Source organism: Dama dama, chromosome 11 (assembly GCF_033118175.1).
Source record: "Dama dama isolate Ldn47 chromosome 11, ASM3311817v1, whole genome shotgun sequence".
NCBI lineage: Eukaryota > Metazoa > Chordata > Mammalia > Artiodactyla > Cervidae > Dama > Dama dama.
In genome coordinates this window covers 44469558-44488520 of record NC_083691.1, presented here as the reverse complement: position 1 = coordinate 44488520, position 18963 = coordinate 44469558, and the positions used below count along the sequence as shown (strand labels likewise).

The following is an 18963-nucleotide window of genomic DNA, read 5'->3' as shown; positions in this document are numbered from 1 at the left end:
ATATATAAGAGTTTGCCTCTGCTAATCTCAAACTCCCATTCCTTCCCTCCCCTACACCCCACCCCCTTGGGAACCATAAGTCTGTTCTCTATGTCCATGAGTTTGTTTCTGTTTTATAGGTATGTTCGTTTGTGTGCATTTAAAAAAATTTTATTGGAGTATAGTTGATTTACAATGTTGTGTTAGTCTCAGGTGTACAAGTTGTATAACTGATATAAAGTATCAGTTATACATATGCATATACATATACTTTTTAAAAAAAAGATTCTTTTCATGTTGTATTTTAGAGTCCACATATAAGTGATATATATAGTGTTTGTTTTTCTTTTTCTGACTTAATTTCACTTAGTATGATAATCTCTAGGTTCATCCATGTTGCTGCAAATGGCATTATTTCATTCTTTTTGATGGCTGAGTAATATTTCATTGTATATATATACGTGTGTGTGTGTGTGTGTGTGTGTATACACACACACACTTTATCTTCTTTATCCATTCATCTTCAGTGGACATTTAGGTTGCTTTCATGTCTTGGCTATTGTAAATAGTGCTGCTATGAACATAAGGGTATGTATATCTTTTTGAGTTATAGTTTTGTCTGGGTATATGCTCAGGAGTGGGATTGCTGGATAATATGGGTGCCTGTCACTGTTAAGTACTGGGGTGGTGTTAAGTGACCCCCTGTCTCAAAAAAAAAAGTGACCCCCTGTCTCATCGTCTATTGGAGAGGTGAAATTTTCTTCAAGATCCCTGCGCTCCAGTGTGAGAAATGATAAATATCTCACTGGCCCCACCCGCTAGGCTTGGTAGGAAAGACAGTCTCTGTCTTTTGTTGGGGTTCCCTCCTTTCTCTCCCACTCCATCTCCCTACCCTCCATTCTCCACCCAGCCTGTGGGAGTGCGGAGGAACCACAGGCTTGCACAGTCCTGAGAAGAGTCCCTGTCTCAGGCTGACATCGGTGGCTTCTCCTAGTGCCCTCTTTCCACAGCCCTCACTATCTCCTCTGGGCTCTTGGCTCCCCCTCTTTTGAACTAAGTGAGTACGCAGCTTGTTGGAGGATCTCCAGCCACTGCCCCTGGCGCCACCCTCTCTCATCCTCAAGGCTCCACCTTTCCTGGGGTGCTGCTGCCTATGTGTCAGGAGCATGTGATGATGACTCAGGCCCCTCTTCCCTTCTGCACTATGGGCCGTTCCCCTCCCCAGCTACCTTGCAAGTCCTCCCACCACTTATTGTTAGCCACTTGATAAGAGCAAAGACTCACCTCTCTGGGCAAGGGAAACTCAGAGCCCAGGACTTTAGCACGGGTTATCCATTAGGAGGAAGGGGGGTACTTGATTTTTTTTCTTAAGAGCCTAGAGCCAGCCAAAAACAAGGGCCAATTAGTTTCTCAACATGGTCGGCTGTTACACACTGCTGCAGACGTCTTGTTTACAAAACAGGGAAGGTGCTGGATGTCCAGTGGGTGGCCCAGACAGTGGTCAGGATGTGTCAGTCAAGTGTGGTGTAACCTGCTAAGGGGAGGGCCAGTGGCAGATAGCCACAGCTCTGGAAACAGACAGCATCTCAGTGTCCTGGCACTGTGCCTGGCCGGTCTGAGGTCAGCATCTTGCCAGTTGAAATATGTGTGGTTACAGGTGAAAGGGAACTGGATTGGGTGACAAAGTGGGTGACTTCAGGAGGTCTGAGCCCGGAGAAATCCGGGCCTTGAGGCAATAGAAGGAGGTTGCAGTAGCAGAGAATTTGAAATTTGGCTGGTGATTCAGAATCAGATGATGGAAGGCACAGAACCCCACCCAGCCTCTGACCACCTACTGAGCGCTGAAGAGAAGCAGATAGATTCCTTGTGTGCAACCTGCCCACGCCAGGATTTCTAAGAAATACTTCGTCTCTACTTCTTGGTTCTCCTGGGACCAGATGTATAACAATGTGGGTACATTTTAACTTGAAAAGGTAAAAACATCCTTCCAGCTATATCCTCCTTTTCCTTCAGTGTCAGGATAATGTAGGGGGAGAGCTTGGTTCTGAAATCAGATGGAAAGTGCTTTTGTTTCTGGATATTAGAGAAAAAAAACAAAACAAAACAAAACTGTCAAAGAGCCAAGGCCTCATCTGTAAAAAGAAAACGTGAAATGGGCTGCGAGTCCTCGTTAATAATTCAAAGACCAAACTGAAATAACAAGAAGGTAGAGTGAATTATCAGATATACTCACACCCTTCTCTTTTTATCAGCTTGCAAATGTCCTGGTTGGCACATAAACATGGAGAAAAGCAGTTAGTGACAAGTGGAGCTAAAACCATTCATTCATTAAGTAAAAATGTCCATGACTGTTAACTCTGTACCAGCAGACCTAGTGAGGAGCTGAGGATAACACCAGAACAAGGCACATGTCCCTCTGCCTCATGGACCTTGGAATTTATGTCACGGTTCTCAAACTTTTTAATGCACATCAGACTTCCCCAGGATGGCTTGTTAGAACACAGATCGCCAGGCCCCGTCCCTGGAGTTTCCAATTTGATAGGTCTGGGATGGCCTGAGAATTTGCACTCCTCAGTCCTCAGGTGATACCTGAAGCTGCTGGTCCTGGAATAACCCTTTGAGAACCCCTAGTCCAGGCAACCATTTCACCTAACCATTTTTACCTCTTGGCACAACCTGGTTCAGTCACTCAGGTGAACTGCAGGAAATTTGGAGTCCTAGCCCAGGGTGTTGACAGCCTGTGGTTACCTGCCCAGGAGCTGTGCCATCCCAGGTCACAGCCAATCTTTAAAAAAAAAATTTTTTTTAATTTAATTTTTTAGTTTTGGTTGAACTGGGTTTTCCTTGCTGTGCTCAAGCTTTCTCTAGTGGCCATGAATGAAGCCTTCTCAATGTGGTGGCTTCTTGTTGCAGAGCACGGGCTCTAGGGTGCAAGGGCTTCAGTAGTTGCAGTTTGCGGGCTTCAAGAGTTGTGGAGCACTGGTTAAGTTGCCCTGAGGAATGTGGAATCTTCTGGGACCAGAAATCAAACCCATGTCCTCTGTATTGGCAGGTGAATTCTTATCCACTGTACCAGCAGGGAAATCCAGAGAATCAGTATCTTAAGACTCATTATCCTCTAAGGAGACCATGCAAAGGCCTTGCACCCACCCTGAGACAGAAGCACGTGCAACTCTGAGAGATCCTCTGTTGACTTCTCTTTGGAAATGAAGGAAGGCCTTGTTTACCACCAGCCTAGTGCAAGCCCAGAGCTTTGGGTGCCGAGTCTGGTATAAGGGCATCTTCCATAGTTTTGTCCTCTCTCCAACTGGAGCCTCTCATCCTCTCTTCCTGTCACATTCTTAACCCAAACAGCTCACTTTTCTTCCAGGCTCACAGGCAGCGCAGGCAGGTTGGAAGCCCGTTGGGCCTTCTTCACCTGAGTAAACATGGCAACATCGATGGGGCTCCGTGGGGCCCTGCTGCAGCCGAGGCTTGGCTCCTGTGACGGTCATGAGCACAGAGGGGAGGGTGAGGGTGAGTGACAATAGCCCTTTGTACCACTGCCAAGTGACAGATCATCTTTTGAGTCAAAATCTGCCAAGATTATTTTTTTTCCTAACTAGCTTATTGAGATATCATTCACATACCATACAACTCACCCATCTAAACTATCTAATTCATGGCTTTTATGATAGTCAATGAGTTGTGCAACCATCTTCACAATCTACACCATTTTCATTCAAAAAAGAAATCCTGGGCCTTATAGGGCCCCATCCTTTCATTCTTCCCCTAGCCCCAGGCAACCACTAATCTGCTTCCTGTCTCTATAGATTTGCCTATTCTGGACATTTCATATGAATGGAATGGAAATGTGACAACCTATATCTGGATCCAAAACGTGCTTGGCAGAAACTCAAGAAGGGCACAGATTATATGAATTGTAACTTGACCTTGGGGCCTCCCTTGTCTCAGGGTGCTAATTCCCCCTTCACAAGGCAGCAGTGAGAATGTGAAGGGCCAGCCCAGGCCTGGCACCCCTGCTGGTCAGGGGTGGGGAGAGTCTGTAGTGAAAAGGAGGCTTAGTGATAAGATCAACTTTGGAGCAGCCTCAGATCAAAGTGATCTTATTAAGAATTGGTGGCATGCTGTGGCATTCCCAAAGTTCAACTGTGAACTGAGGTTGTGTAAGAGGTGTTTCCCCTGCCTCTTATCCAGCAGGCCATGTCTGGGTGCCAAAGTCAGCAAAGCAGCGCTCTGCTCTTTCTCACCGAAGAGGCACAGAAGCTTTCAGCCTCTGCCCGGCTCAGACGGCTGCTGCTCTCCCAGAGAGAGGAGGCTCCCTGGGGATCCTCTAGGGACCCCATCCCCTCTCTGCATTCCCAGATTTCTCCTGGTTGCCACCCAGGTCCCTCCCACTCTCTCTACAAGCCCTGAACTGCCCGTGCCAGGACCTCTGCTGGCAGCTGCACGTGCCAGGGCAGAAGGCTTCTTACCTGGTCCACGTGAGTGAGCTGACTGTTTTTTGTTGCTGCTGCAGCAATACCTCTGTTTGACCCCCTGTGAAAAGTTCCACTCCCCAGGAATCCTCTCCCTCTGATCGGTTCACACCCCTGCTTGGGGGTGGGGGTGGGGAGACCCAGCACCCAGATCAGCGATGGACCCTCCCCCCGCCAGCCTGTGTCTGGGGTGGACGCTCTTTCAGTGACCGCTTTTCCTGCCTCAGGCCCCTGGCAGGGATGCCAGGAACCCACCCCTCCCTCTGCCCTCCCCGAGGGATTGACGTCCACAGGGTCCCTCCCCGCTGGCCCACTCTCCCGCCGAGGTCTGGGGCTCTCTTGACAGCTGCAGAACAGGGTCTGGCGGCTCCAGTGAGGGGAGGGTCGGAGACCTGCCGTCATGCCCTCCTCCACAGCAGTGAGCTCAGGTCAGGAAACAACAGAGGGGCTTCGATGAGGCGAGTGGGGTGTGGGGGGCGGTGGGGAGCGGGGTCGGGGGGAGTAGGACAGGGTGGGGAGCCGAGGAGAAGGGCAGGGAGGGAGGGGAATGAGAACGGCCCTTCTTTGAACTGTGTCCAGTGAGGTGTGAGTCCAGCCTCCCAGGGGAGGGGTTGAGTGGCTGCCTGAGAGCAGTAACCAGACCTGGGACGGCCCCCAGGGCCCGGCGGGCAGCAGCTGAGACCAAGGCTGAAGGTCGGTCAGGACGACTAGGGCTGGCGGATGGGGCTAAGGAGGATCTTGTCAGTGACAGAGTTGGCCTAAGACCTCCCTGCCCCCTCCTCCTGCCCCCATAACCTCGGGGAGGTGAGGGAAGCTGGCTTTGGGATCTTGTGCAGGAAGATCCGGGAAACGGACACCACCACGGCCTTGGCTCACAGCCTTGGGGTGGGCGGGCCGGCTAGGTTGAGAGGCCTGAATTATTAAGCCCTGGAAGAAAGGCTGCTGGCACCAGTGCCGAGGAGAACTTATCACCTCTATTCTCTCAGCTGCTGCCAGGGCCAGCTGCCCCGCTGTGACCAGAGTTGTAAAAAGGCACTTGGCTGGCCTTGGAGGGACCCTGGCCCAGGCGGTTCCTGTCACCAGGCCCCAGGTTTCTCGAAGCCTTTTGTTTACAGGCTCCAGTTCACCTCTGTCGCACACATTTTCCACATCGCCCTTCCCTGCAAAGGAAGGCCCTGCAGCCACCAGGGGCCATGGAGTCTCCCGGGTCTACCTGTGCTCAGGTGTCAGCTTGGGGCTGGCTGGCAAGACCACCCCTCCCACCTTGACCCCCATTCGGCCGGAGGTGTAGCAGGGAGGCCAGATCCTCCCAGGTCTGCTATGAGCTTACTCTGGCATTACCCTCTGAGCAGCTAGGGTTAGGGAAGCCCCATAACAGTCCCACTTCCAGTGCCTGGGGAAGGAAGCAGGGGGATCCACCCGAAGTCAAGATCAGATGGTGCCTATGAAACCTGGAGGGAGAGAGGCCAGGCCCGAGCAGAAGCTGCTCTGTCTTGGGTCTAGAATCCTGGGCAAGAATGCGTCTGGTGGGCCTGAGGGTGATCTGGTGGTTCTGGGAGCCAACAACCACTTCCTGTTTTTTTTTCCTATAGTCCTTCCTCTCAATGCCCATATTCTTGAAAACTGATGTTCTGCTAAGACGAGGACCAGCTGGAGTGGCAGGGTATCTCTGGCCCTCACTTCTTTTGATAGCACCACTTACTCTTTCCTCCCTGGCTCAGCTCTGGGCCGGATAGCCCCCTGCTTCCCTTCATCTAGATAGTTAGGAAAAATTGTCTAAGACTAGCGGATGGGACCAGAGGGGTTCCTGCAAGCCCTGGAGTCATGCCAGATGTGGGAGTCACCCAGCAGGGCTGCCCTAGGAGGTTATCTGGTTGTCTATGTGAAACAAAGTGAGAGTGTCAGCCGCTCAGTAGTGTCTGGCTCTTTGTGACCCAATGGACAGTAGCCTGCCAGACTCCTCTGTCCATGGGACTTCCCAGGCAAAATACTGGAGTGGGTTGCCATTTCCTTCTCCAGGGGATCTTCCCTACTCAGGGATTGAACATGGGTCTCCTGCATTGCAGTCAGATACTTTTACCATCTGAGTTACAATGTTGTCTGCAGGAGTAGACCTTTATTCTTGCCTGCAAAATCCCATGGGCAGCGGAGCCTGGCGGGCTACAGTCCATGAGGTTGCAAAGAGGACACGATTTTAGTAACTAAATCACCACGGACCTTTGTCTAACTTGTGTTTACTATTGATTAGGGTATTTTACAACTTTATAAGGAAAGTGTAGAAAACTAATAGCAATGCAGGACTGTTATACAGCGATGCAGATAATATTTTAATCAAATGACCAAGGTTTTATCTTATATACACCGTAATCTAGCAATCATTTCAATACTCTTCCTTTCAGTTATTAGAAATATTTCAGTGTCTCCTGTTGTATTTTGAACCCTCTTTCTGGGTCTCTCATTAATTAATGAAATACATTTTTGTTATAGGTTCATGCTACATTTGTATAAAAGTTATGTTTTAAAATATCTAATGAAAAAATTACCATGTAGGAAGACGGTATATGGTACTTTTTTCATATGCAGTTCTATGCACTTGAACCCATTTAAAGACTGAAACCACCACCACAATCAGGATACAGAACATCCTGAAACACTCCCTGTTCCATCCCTACAGTCATGTTTTTAACTTCGTGTGTGTTTGTGTTGATGGTTAAAGAGGAAAAAAAAAAAAAAGCACATAAAATTCAAGCATTTTTAAGTGTACAGTTCAGTAGCGTTAAGGATATCTACATTGTAAAACAGATCTCTGGAACCTCTTCATCTTGCAGAACTGAAAGTTTATACCCCTTAAACAACAACTTCTCTCTGCCATCTCCCAGCAGCCCCTTAAACAACGACTTCTCTCTGCCATCTCCCAGCAGCCCCTGGCAACCACCATTCTACTTTCTAGATCTGTGAATCTGACTATTTCAGACACATCACTTAAATGGAATTATTGCAGTGTTTGTCCTTTTATGACTGACTTATTTCACTTAGCATAATGTCCTCAAGGGTAATCTGTGTTGAACCATGTTTTTGATGTTTTGAAAATTATTCTTTGACAAGATGCAGAAAGATGTCAGTGACTGGGATGTTGCTGGCTTGTTTTTGTCAGTCCCCCCAGGCTGTGGGGATTTCCTCTCTGCCCCCTCTGTCAAGCCTGGGGAAAGACTTGGGGTTTCAGAGTGGTCTCTGTTCTCCTTGCCCCACTGCTTTGCCCTCCCTTGCAGGCTGCACTTAAACTCAACAGAAGAAAACTCCCCGATCAGCAGGGTGCTTTGGGACATCTCTGGGTATGGGTGGTGGGGTTAACCACACAAAGGGTAAATAATTAAACCAAACATGGGCACCCCAGCCAGATGTCCCTCAATTAGCTCCTTTCTTAAGACAAAGGCAAAAGACATTGACGATAAGAGAACCTTCACCTTTTTCCTCCTCAACAAGGAGAATCAGGAACGTGGGCACAGGAGGAGCTTGGCAAGCCTGGGAATGAGCATGTGTGTGAGATGCAGGGCCAGTGCAGGGCCAGAGCCCCAGACAAAACATCTAATGATATACTTGGGCCTCTAAAATGTGTCAGCTAGACACATTCTTGCCCCCTCCCCTTGTGCAGCATACACACACAGACCCTGAACTCTTTTCCATTCAGCATTCAGAAACTGTGGTGTGTGTAAATGCCAAGTAGTTTTCACAAGTCTAAAATCCATAACTCTCCCTAGTGCCCCCTTAAAATGTTTTGAACATTTTATTTGTCTTTATGAGCAATGAAAGCAGACTTTCTTGTGATGTGCTGTGTCTACCGCTAGGTATCTCTCTCCCTCTCTGGAAACCTCGTTTTCCCCATGGGGAGAGATGTGTGATGGGGCTGGTAAGGGAAGGAACCTCAGATACTGGTTCCAGTGATGCCCAAAGGCCTCAAGGTCCTGGGGAGCCACTTAAACACTTGGAGCCTCAGTTTCCCTTCTGAGAAACTATGACAACTCTTTACCCAACATTTGATGGTATTTCCACTCATCATATGATGAGTCCTCTTCATATGACTGTGCTTCATCTCTAGGATGACTGTGAAACTTTTAGCCTCCAAACTGTGACATTTTTAAGAGTGAAAGGGTGTGCAAATACTGATTATACTGGGACTATGCATAAACTGGGAGCTTCGTCCATGAAGAAGCCTTGTCTATCCCTCTTAGAGTCCCATCTGTATCCAGCCCAGAGCTTTAAGTTCACAGGGATGCTCAGTGAACATTGACTGGCGTCCACCTCTCAGGAAATCTAACTCAGGGCAAATTCAGAGGGAGAGACTTCTCGGTTTAGTTCAAATACCTTAATGTAGGTTGGGTTGGCTTTGGTTGTTAAAAGAGTTGTGAATAAACAAAGAGACAGCAGGGCCCCCATAATGGGAAGTGGACCCTTTCAGGATTGGGCTGCTGAGCATAGGGCATGTCTGACAAGTCACAATTGTGTGGCAGAATCCCCTGGGACCACAGCTGTATGCAAGGGAAGGTGTATTTGTGGGATATCCAAGTGGGATTTCAGGTCTGTGCTTTGCATGAGAACCTGCTCAGGCTGCTGGAAGAAATGAAAAGAACCTTTAAGTCTTAACTGCTGGATCCTAGGAGAGCAGGTTGACATCTCTAGGGAAAAAATAACGATGACCTTGACCTCTGAAGAGTATGCCCACATGGGCAAAGAGTTCACTCCGATGTTGAAGGCTCTGGCTTGAATTTGATGGGGAGGATTCTCTTGAATGTACCCTTGGGTACATTTGATGGTTGAGGACCTCTGACCCAGCTCTAGGTAGAAGAGGCCAGCAGGCCATAAGTAAATGAATATAGCTGGGATTTTCCTTTTGGAGTCTTACAAAGAAGCTGTGAATACTGTGAGGAGACACACCTCTTCTGAGGGTGGTCAGAAGGCTGTGTAGTCTGTGCTCTGCCACATTGAAGGCGTGCATTCACATAAACAGACACTACAGACAAATCTTAACAGCAAATGGCAGTCAAGTGTGCATTGAAACAAAATCAGGAAATTATGACAGTTCCTGGTAGAAGAAGACACTGGACATCTTGAGAAAGGGCATCTTTTGGTCTAAGTGGCTCAGGGGCACAGTATGGAGTAGTGGTGGCCATGGTCAGAGAACAGGGTGATGACATCCTTACTGGGCAGTGACAATGACAACAAAAACCCGGGAGCTGTGTGGTTAATGGCCAACACTGGCAGTGATGTGTGGAGTCGTCATTGACCTTGGTGATGGCCAGGTTGGCAATCATGGCAAAAGCCCCAGCAAATCCCATTGAAGCAGAGAGGAGAATGGCACCAAAGAGAAGTACAGAAAGGCTTTATTGGTTGAGGTGGTGTTGATAAGATACTGAAGTCCTGCCTGCGGAAGGACAGAGTGGGGACTGAAGTCAAAGATATTTCTGTCACACTGCAGTTGTGACCTGTTCCCTTAGGACTTTATGTCTGGGGAGAACATACTACACTGGAGTTAGAAAAACAGTTTTAAAGGCCGTGTTCTTGAAATAATTTAAATTTACTATTCGTGGCCTTACCTGCTGCTCAGGGAGACTCACCCTTCATCATTAAATGAATAATCTTTGTTCCTCGTCACCCAGAAGTTATCAGTTTCCCGTGTGAAAAGCAGGTTGAACCCCAATCAGTGCCCGGAATTCCAAGCACCTGCTCTCGTGACTTTAGATGCTTGGCTCACACTCAAAACTTGCTTTCTTTGTCCTCAGGGTCTGATTATACAGGAGAGGTCCCCCTTCTCTGCAGTTATACCAGCCTCTCAAGTGGACCTCAGCTGTAACCACTCTGGAAGATGCCTGCCTATTTCTCCTTGAAGTGAATTATTTTGGGCATAAAACTTAGTCTACAAATAAAGTTAGACAATACTGAATATACTCTAAACATTTGCTCAGAAATTATTCAACTGTTTTCATGTGATAATACAATTGTATTAACTTCTCACAGTTTAACTCATGATTATGGGCTGATTCAGAAGCCCTGCAAACTTCCCCCTATCTTTTTAAGATTAAAATATCTCCTTTATTGATTTTTCTTTTGATAAAATATTACATATTCACTGTAAAAAAAAAAAGTTAAAAGATACAGATGGGCAAAAAGAAGAAAATTTAAATTACCACAGTTCCATTTTCAGAGTTAACCACTATTCACAACTTGATGTATACATTCTTCCAGATCTTCTATATATGGACTCGTGAATACTTGTGTGTAAAAAGTATTCACATACCTATAGAACACAAAGAAGGTTATGTCTAGATATCTCAATAACTACATTATTAGTTTCTAATAGTTGAACTGTGTAGAATGTTTGCCTGTTTTTATTTCATAACCATCTGTTCCTATTTATGATGGTGGCTATTAATTCATTTAGTTCTCTGAAGTTTTATATACATTTTAATTTAAAATCTCTTCAAGATTGCATATTATCTCCAGTGTAAATGTTTTTGTTTTGGGGGTCTAAAGACTTTAGTGTTGTTGGTCTTCCTTATAGACTTTGTAATTCTTGTCTATGAGCTCATCTCCCATGGAACTCATCTTTCCAAGGACATCTCCCCTGTGTTCTCTGGGTTATAGACGGGGGATTCTCGCAAGGGAGGTTTCGGTGTTGTCCTTTAGGGTGTAGCACTGCTGGACCAAACCTTAGGCTAGTGGATCAGGATTGTTTCTACTCATAGCTGGGCTGATAGGTGTATTCAGTACAGCCTCTACTGTACTGAATGGTCCTCTTCATTGAAAAGCAGTATGGTCCTATCTCCTGACCTCAAGATTCTGCTACATCTGGAGCTCATGACTCACTGAAACCACGACTGCAGTCACCCAGTCTGAGTCCCCTGTGGGTCTTGCTGCTTCAGCTCTTATTTACATCTTTGTTCCTGACACTGAGCATGACCCTGTGGGACCTTCCCAGGGACAGACCACCCCCTTCCCCTGGGTCCCCTGCCTGTTGTTTGTAGAAAAGCTTTAGCCTCCTAGGCCTTGCTAGAGTTACAAAGAGCAATTTTAATTAGAGAGATGAGAAAATACAGAAACAAATAAAAACAGTCAAGCAAGATGAAATAATAGTTTGGCCATAAAACAAAGTCAAAGACCTTTAGTTCCCCCTCAAGGGCTATAAATAATATCCTAAGCCATATCTTTGAATGTTTTTGCAAATACTAAAACACCCACCAGGAGGAAAAAGTTAACTACCTGCTGACCATCATCACATGGACCCCAGAATAGTTGGAGCCAGAAAACTGATAATTGAGATTCCCAAAGCATCACCCTGTTACCTCACCATCAGCCAGAGAATTGTGCCTGGGCTGATCATACAGGGCTAATCATACACCCCACAACCCTACTCATCATAATGTCTTTATAAACCCTTCCCTGGAAGGGATTGGGGAGTTTGGGTCTTTTTGAACATGAACTACCGGTTCTTCTTGCTTGGTGCCCTGTAATAAAAGCTGTTCTTTCTTTCACCACAACCTGGTGTCAGTAGATTGGCTTTGCTATATGTCAGAGCACATCCAGATTCCGTTTGGTAATATTCCTACTCTGTCCTTAAAGACTTGCCTTGCTTGCTTGGAGCTTGGCGATAACATTTTAAAATGGTGTTTCTGTATTTGAAAATCAAGCTTTTCTATGTATTTGCAATAGGAAGTTAGGGCTGTCGGGGAGTAGTGCTCATCAATTTGACCTTAAATTCAATACCAATTATCCCTGTGTTGGATGGTTTTGCTTGTCTTCCATAGAGCAACATGTTCTTAATTGCTTTAGTTGCTTTGTCATTTTCCTGCATGTTCACTGTAATTTATCTCAATCTTTCCCTCTGAGCCAGAAAACTTGTTAGCTTCTTTGATGTTTCTAACTTATCTAATAGATCTATAAATTTCTTGCTTTTGTCCTTAATTTGTTGCCTTCACTCCCAATTTCCTTTTTATTTAGTTAATTTATCCACTCATCCTTAGGTTCTTTTTTATTGTTTCAAAAACATACCAATACATTTAATTATACACTAAATGGATATAATTTATTAAATGTTGAATTAATGTAATTAACTATTAATATAATTAAATATTCATATTGGTTCTATAGTATGAAGCACTCAGGAGTTTTCTTCTATAACTGGGACAGTGATTACCTCTGGACTTGCTTTGTTTATCTTTTCATATTCTGTTTCTTATTTTTTTCTCTTCCCCTCCTCGGCCTTCTTTTTGTTCCTTAAAAACATCTAGCATGTTGGCTTAGCTTCCCTAACATTTCTTTTGATTTTGCATAAGTCTGGCCAGACCATCCAGTGCTCTGAAAGTGTGAGCGCCCTCGTGACACCTTTCTACCTACCTGTCAGTCCTTTGACTCTAGAGTTTGGGGGATGAGAGTACTTCCTGCTTCACTGAGGTCTGAGTGTTAAAGCGACAGGTGGATGACAGGGCTCTGCTCTCTTTCCTGAAATGTGCTCAGTGCCCCACACCAGGGTCCTCTTCACTTAGCAGGGATGTGGTCTCTTCCAGGCGCTTTGGCTCATTCCTGGAAGGCAGCGCAGAGCCCTAAAAAAAACCCAAAAAACAAGTGCAGCTGCTCCTCCACCTCCTCTTGGCCTCCCTGATGGGTTTTTCCCTGGGATTTCTCCTCAACTTTCCCCAGGCTGCCTGTTCACCCTTTCATCCCTGTCTGCTAAATCATGGGGTGCTGGTGATACTCCTTGGGGTCTTATTCTCTAACCTCCTCTTCTCATTCAGTGCCAGGGCTGTGGAGGGAGAGAGACAACTAACATTCCATTCTAGAATTCTCTGTTTCATTTATCTGGACACATTTTCAGTCTTATAAGGTTGTACTATTTTCCATATTTGATTGACTGTGATTAATGTTTGGCTTTCCCCCCCAAATTATTTTTCAATCACTTAAAAATGAGTGAAATAGAAGGAGGTTGTGCAATCCGGCCTCACTTGTACCACTCTTACCCAAAGGCTAAGCAGATGTAGCTGTGGAGAATGCCGCACAGGATCCCAGGGTTATTGCTACCATCGGAGACTGGTTCATGCTTCTCAGACAGCAGACTCTTACACCCTTTGACCCCTGCCTTCTTCATCTGTGAAGTGGGTGTGTTGTATTATGCTGTTCACCTTTCATAAATTTCACTGTATCTAAAATGAAATTTTACTTCCTTCCTACAGTCAAAACGTGGAGTTTCCTTCTCCAAGATTTCTGAGAGTTTCCTGAGGCACAGCCTGGCATGAGCTCCACAAAACCTCTCTCATCCAGCCTTCTCACCTTGCTGCCTTGATTCTGCCTCTGTGCTCATAAGGCTGATCCCTTGGTGACTCTGCCAGGCCCAGGGGAGAGGACACGGCCCTGCTCCCAGCCCTGCAGCTTCTCTGACAACAGGCTCCTGAGAGAACTTTCCATCCGCCTTCGAAGAGGAGTGTCTGGTACCAACAAGGGCCACTTCAGCCCCTACCAACAGCAGTCTCCAAGCCCAGTTACCAAACGGAGAGGGGAAATCCTTTCCTCCCCCAGCCTAAGGCATCCTCCCTTGCCTGCCACAGGATGAATGACTGTGAGAACACACTTTATGGTAAGTGCAGTATCCCCATGCCCCACCCCCTCCCACCACATAGGTAAAGGTGTGGCCTGATCTCCTTGGCTCAGAGAAGATAACCGTAATTGTCTCCAGTCTGAAGGTCTTGGTCTCAGCCACAGACCAGTCCAAGAAGCAACAGACTCTGTCCAGTGAATTGTCACAGCCTTTCCTCTCTCCTGGGGTGTGGAGAGGGTCAGTCTGCCATCATCTGGTCACCTCATCTCCCACAAATTCATCTCGAACAATTCAATTGCTACATCTCCAAGGAACCAACAATTATTTTCAGCCATAGAGCAGTCTACACCTGTATTTAAGGAAAGAGGGAAACTAAAACATATGTCTAATTTGTCTGGGCCGGTTCTGTTCCTATGCTCAATGTGTGTTCCCAAGTAGGACCTATCACTTCTTGGATCACAGCATCCTATCTGGGTTTCCTCCAGAACAGCCGTGGCTATTTGCCTCATATCTGGTTGATTGCAAGTGCTGTTTGACATGATTAAAACTAGACAACACCAAGAGTGAACCCTAAAGTAAACTATGGACTTTGGGTAATTACAATAGATCTGTGTAGGTCCGTTACTTCTGACAAACATACCTCTCTGGTGGGGGATGTTGATAACAGGGAAGGCCATGCATAAATAGGGGCAGGGCATATATGGCAAATCTCTGTATCTGCCCCTCAACTGTGCTGTGAACCTAATACTGCTCTTAATAAATGCCTTAATAAAAAAACCTGTTTTTGTTTTTCAGCATACTGGTGTCTGGCTTATAGGAAAAAGTTTCAGAGATCATACCTGAGATAAGGCTGCCTTCTGGAAGCCTCTCTGCAGACAGGCACGACTCCCCCGGACCCCCACTTCTTATTGGATAGCAAGTCTCAGAACTCCAGCTTGGTCCTTCCTGCCTGGCTTCTGTGAGCAGTCTGACAAGACTGCCCCTTTTCTCACCCACCTGGGGTCTGTACTGTAGAACATTCCAACCACTCAGGAAAGGCAGGAGCAGTGGGTGTTTCAAGGCCTATTAAAGCTCCAGCCCCGCTTCACTCCCTGCTATTTGTTAGCACCTCTATGATTTTCACCTGCTGAGATAGGCGTGGAGGGAGGGGGTCGCTGGGAGGATCATTTCCAGTTACTACCTTGGAGAGGCTGCTGCGGCTGTCCTGACCTCTGTGCTGGGCAAATACATGAGCCGTGTCTTAATGCAATGACCAAGTGAAGGCTTCAGGCACCCTTGGGGCCCTGGGTCTGGAATCAAGAGCCTCACAGAATGAGGAATGACTTTAGGATCCTCTGTGGAGATGGATTGAAAACTTTCTTCATAGCCAGAAAAACTGCTCTTCCAGAGGAAGACTGGAAACCATCTTTGCACTTGAACCCTTTGTTGTTCCTGCCTTTCTTGAGTGGTTGGAATGTTCCGCAGCACAGACCTCAGATGGGTGAGAAAAGGGGCAGTCCCATCAGACTTAGGGCTCCCCAAAGTCTAGCAGGAGGACTGAGCTGGAGCTTCGAGTCTTATTCTCTAACAAGGGGTGGGGGCCTGGGGGAGTCGTGCCTGTCTGTGGCGAAGCCTCCAGGAGTCAGCCTTATCTCAGGCACAGCCTCTGAAACACTTTCCTGTGAGCCAGGCACCCATGTGCTCACATCTTAACAAACATCATGACCTTTACTTAACACAGGGCTGGGGAAAAGCCAGGGCAAGTGTTCCCACTTTGAAGAGCCTCGTAAATGTCACGGCATCTTCCTACATGGGGATGAGGAGCCCACTGTTGCCTGAGTCAATTTTCCAGATGTGATGGTGGGAAAGGACTGGTGGGGGGCTTGGGTGGGATGGGGAGGAGGCAGCCAGCTGGTATCATGGAAAAAACCCTGGATCTGAGTCTCGGTCAGAGGCTGGTTGGGCTTCCAAGGTGCTGTACTGGTAAAGAATCTGCCTGCAATGTTGGAGGCTTGGGAGATGCGGGTTTGATCCCTGGGTCGGGAAGATGCTCTGAGGAGGAGCCTGGCGGGTTACAGTCCTTGGGGTTGCAAAGAGTCGGACATGACTGAGTACACACGGCCGCACAGAGGCTGGCTAACCTAACCACACAGACTGCAGCTGCTGGCAGTCCCACCTCCCTGCAGGGTCTTTTCTCAGCTGTGATGTGGGAGATGGAGGAGGCGTGATCCATGCCTGGTATTTCTCACCCAGAATGTATAAGCTCGTGGATGTGAGAACCCTTGAAAAAGCCGCTGGCTACTGATTCAACAGTAGCAGTGCAAGAGGATACATCCTGGACTTGGTGTTTAAAGTCTCAGATTGGATCTGAGCTGCTTCTTGGTCATGTAAATTTAGGCCAGGTACTTCATGTCTCCAACCCTCAGTTTCCTAACCTGTCAGATAAAAACACCCTGGATCTAACTCCCTTGAGAGGTGGATTAAATGAGCTGGGAATGCTCAGGAAGTGCTGTTATTTGATGCTGTCAAAGGTCAAGGCCTCTTATTTGGGATTAGGGAGCAGGACACATGTGGCCTCTACAAGCCCGTTCTCTCTCAAGGGAGGAGAGCACTAGTCAGCCGGTGGCCACTGGTTATCTGGACCAATGGCTGGTTTCCTGTGGGAGCTTTTCTGCCTGTGCACAGTTTTGGTTTCCCCTCTTACTCTTGGTCCAAGGCCGGAAGTGTGGGGGTGTGCGGGTTTCTCAAGCTGGGACCTCTGCAGAGCACGCTCTGCTCACTGGTATTCTTGCCATCACTTCTCCCTGGTTCATGGAACAGAAAGGAGAGCCTGGTTACACATCTCACTGGTTTCTCTGTTTTCTTTTTGTGACTCATTCTGGTGAATATTTCAAGTAAGTACTCTCGGGGAAGATACTGGTAGCTCAGCTGGTAAAGAATCCGCCTACAGTGAGGGAGACCCAGGTTTGATTCCTGGGTTGGGAAGAGCCCCTGGAGAAGGGATAGGCTACCCACTCCAGTATTCTTGGGCTTCCCTGGTGGCACAGATGGTAAGGACTCCTCCTGCAGTGTGGGAGACTTGGCTTCGATCCCTGGGTTGGGAAGATGCCCTGGAGGAGGGTGTGGCAACCCACTCCAGTATTCTTGCCTGGAGAATCTCCATGGACAGAGGAGCCTGGCGGGCTGTCCAGGGGTTGCAAAGAGTCAGACACGACTGAGCGACTAAGCACAGCACTCCTTGGCTTAGTTTTCTGCTGCCCCATCTTTGTACTAGGCAATAAGTCTTCCTTTGGTGTCCAGCCTGCTGTTCTTGAGGAAGAGGCCAGGGTACCTGAGATCACCATTTGCCTGGGCTACCTTCAGCCAGGAACTGAGAGGGTTTGGGCATTTCTATGATATGGAATTCGTTCCGTGTCCTTCATGAAGAGTGGAAGCCATTTGCCTCCCTTCTGTCTTTCCTTACAGGCAGCTGGCACTGGCTGAAATTTCTCTGTCAGTGACCCACTCCTCTTTGTTTGGGTCTTGTGTTCAATGCAGACATCCTGGGAGTTGCCACAGTCTTCAGGAGTGATACTTCCTATTTACAGAGTCAAGATCCAGCCTGGGAGGACTTTGTAACTTCCCCAGGCTTGCTACTTTTTACCATCTCATGTTTCCTATAATCATTAGCTGTGACACTCATACAACAAAAATGAACTGAGCACTTCTGGTGAACATGTGAAGATTTGAAGAGAGTGGGCACTCAGAGAGGGCCCCTTCCCTGAACCTTGCCCTGTGCATCTCTTCCATCTGGCTGTTCCTGAATTATAGCCTCTTAAAATAAACCTGTAATCTAAGTGAGTAAATGGATTTCCTGAGTTCTGTGAATCACTCTAGCAAATTAATCAAACCCAAAGAGGGGTTTCACTGAACCTCTAATCTAGAGCCAGTTGGTCAGAAGCACAGGTGACAGTCTGGGCTTGCATTTGGCATCTGAAGTTGAGGGGGGATGAGGGCAGTCTTGTGGGGCTGAGTCCTTGACCTCTAGGATCTGACACTGTCTTCAGGTAGATAGTGTCAGAAGTGAGTTGAATTGTAGAACACCCAGCTGGTGTCAGAAAATTGCTTGTTGGTGTGGGGAAAAGCCCCACCACCCACTGCAGCAAAGCTGGGTTGATCCAGCTCTTTGGTTAGCAGGCTGGTTAGGGATCAGCCACAATGTCCCCATAGCCATCCCAGACTGCCATGCAGCTGGTGGGCAGTAACCCTCTCCTGACTGGCCTTGGACTCAGGCCACCTGTTCCTACCACATGTACTAGTTGTCACCTCACTCCTGCACCTATTTTGAGGGTATATGAGCTTGGCCATTTTAAACAAAGGAGGTAAACGTATTCATCAGCTGCTGTGAGTTCTGGGTTGTATTCTCACGCTCATAAAATCTCTGTAGATGTAGGTGGAATGCAGTCCCCCTCCAACAGAAGCAATTGGAGGGGTCGTGACTGTGCTGGTTGTCCATCAGCTGGTGCTGGCCACACTCCAGAGCTCATGTGATTTGCCTTGAGAGATGCCTTCAGAGAAAGGGACCAAAGCCTTGTGGTTCGTATGAGCTGGAAGGACTTTATGAACCATTTCCTCCTCTGAAAAATGGGGATCCTGCTAATACCTTTCTCATAGGGTCATTGTAAGGATTCAGTGAGTTAATTCAGGTGAAGCATTTAGAACAGGACCTGGCACTAGAAAGCACTGAGTAAATGTTATTAATTATTGTTCATATCATCACTGTTGTCTGGTATACCTCCTTCACTTCACAGATGGAAGGAGAAGTTCAGGATTAGGAACGTGCCCAAGGTCACACAGCTATAGACTATGGCACAGCCAGCTCCAAACAGCCAACTCTGTGCCAGGTTTCCTGTGTTAAATGGCCACATGACAAAACCATAGGAGAGACCATGCAGCAGTGTGGGT

The 18963-nt window shown here is 47.2% G+C and overlaps 1 protein-coding gene across 1 annotated transcript in view; it reads left to right on the top strand.

Moving 5' to 3' along the window:
- B3GNT2 (UDP-GlcNAc:betaGal beta-1,3-N-acetylglucosaminyltransferase 2) overlaps positions 1-18963 on the top strand; it is a 205664-nt gene that overhangs the window by 72583 nt on the left and 114118 nt on the right. The window contains exon 2 of the mRNA XM_061155215.1: positions 13679-14079. Coding sequence (XP_061011198.1) covers positions 14056-14079 — 24 coding nt within the window. The 5' untranslated portion in view covers positions 13679-14055. The remainder of the gene's footprint in view (positions 1-13678; positions 14080-18963) is intronic.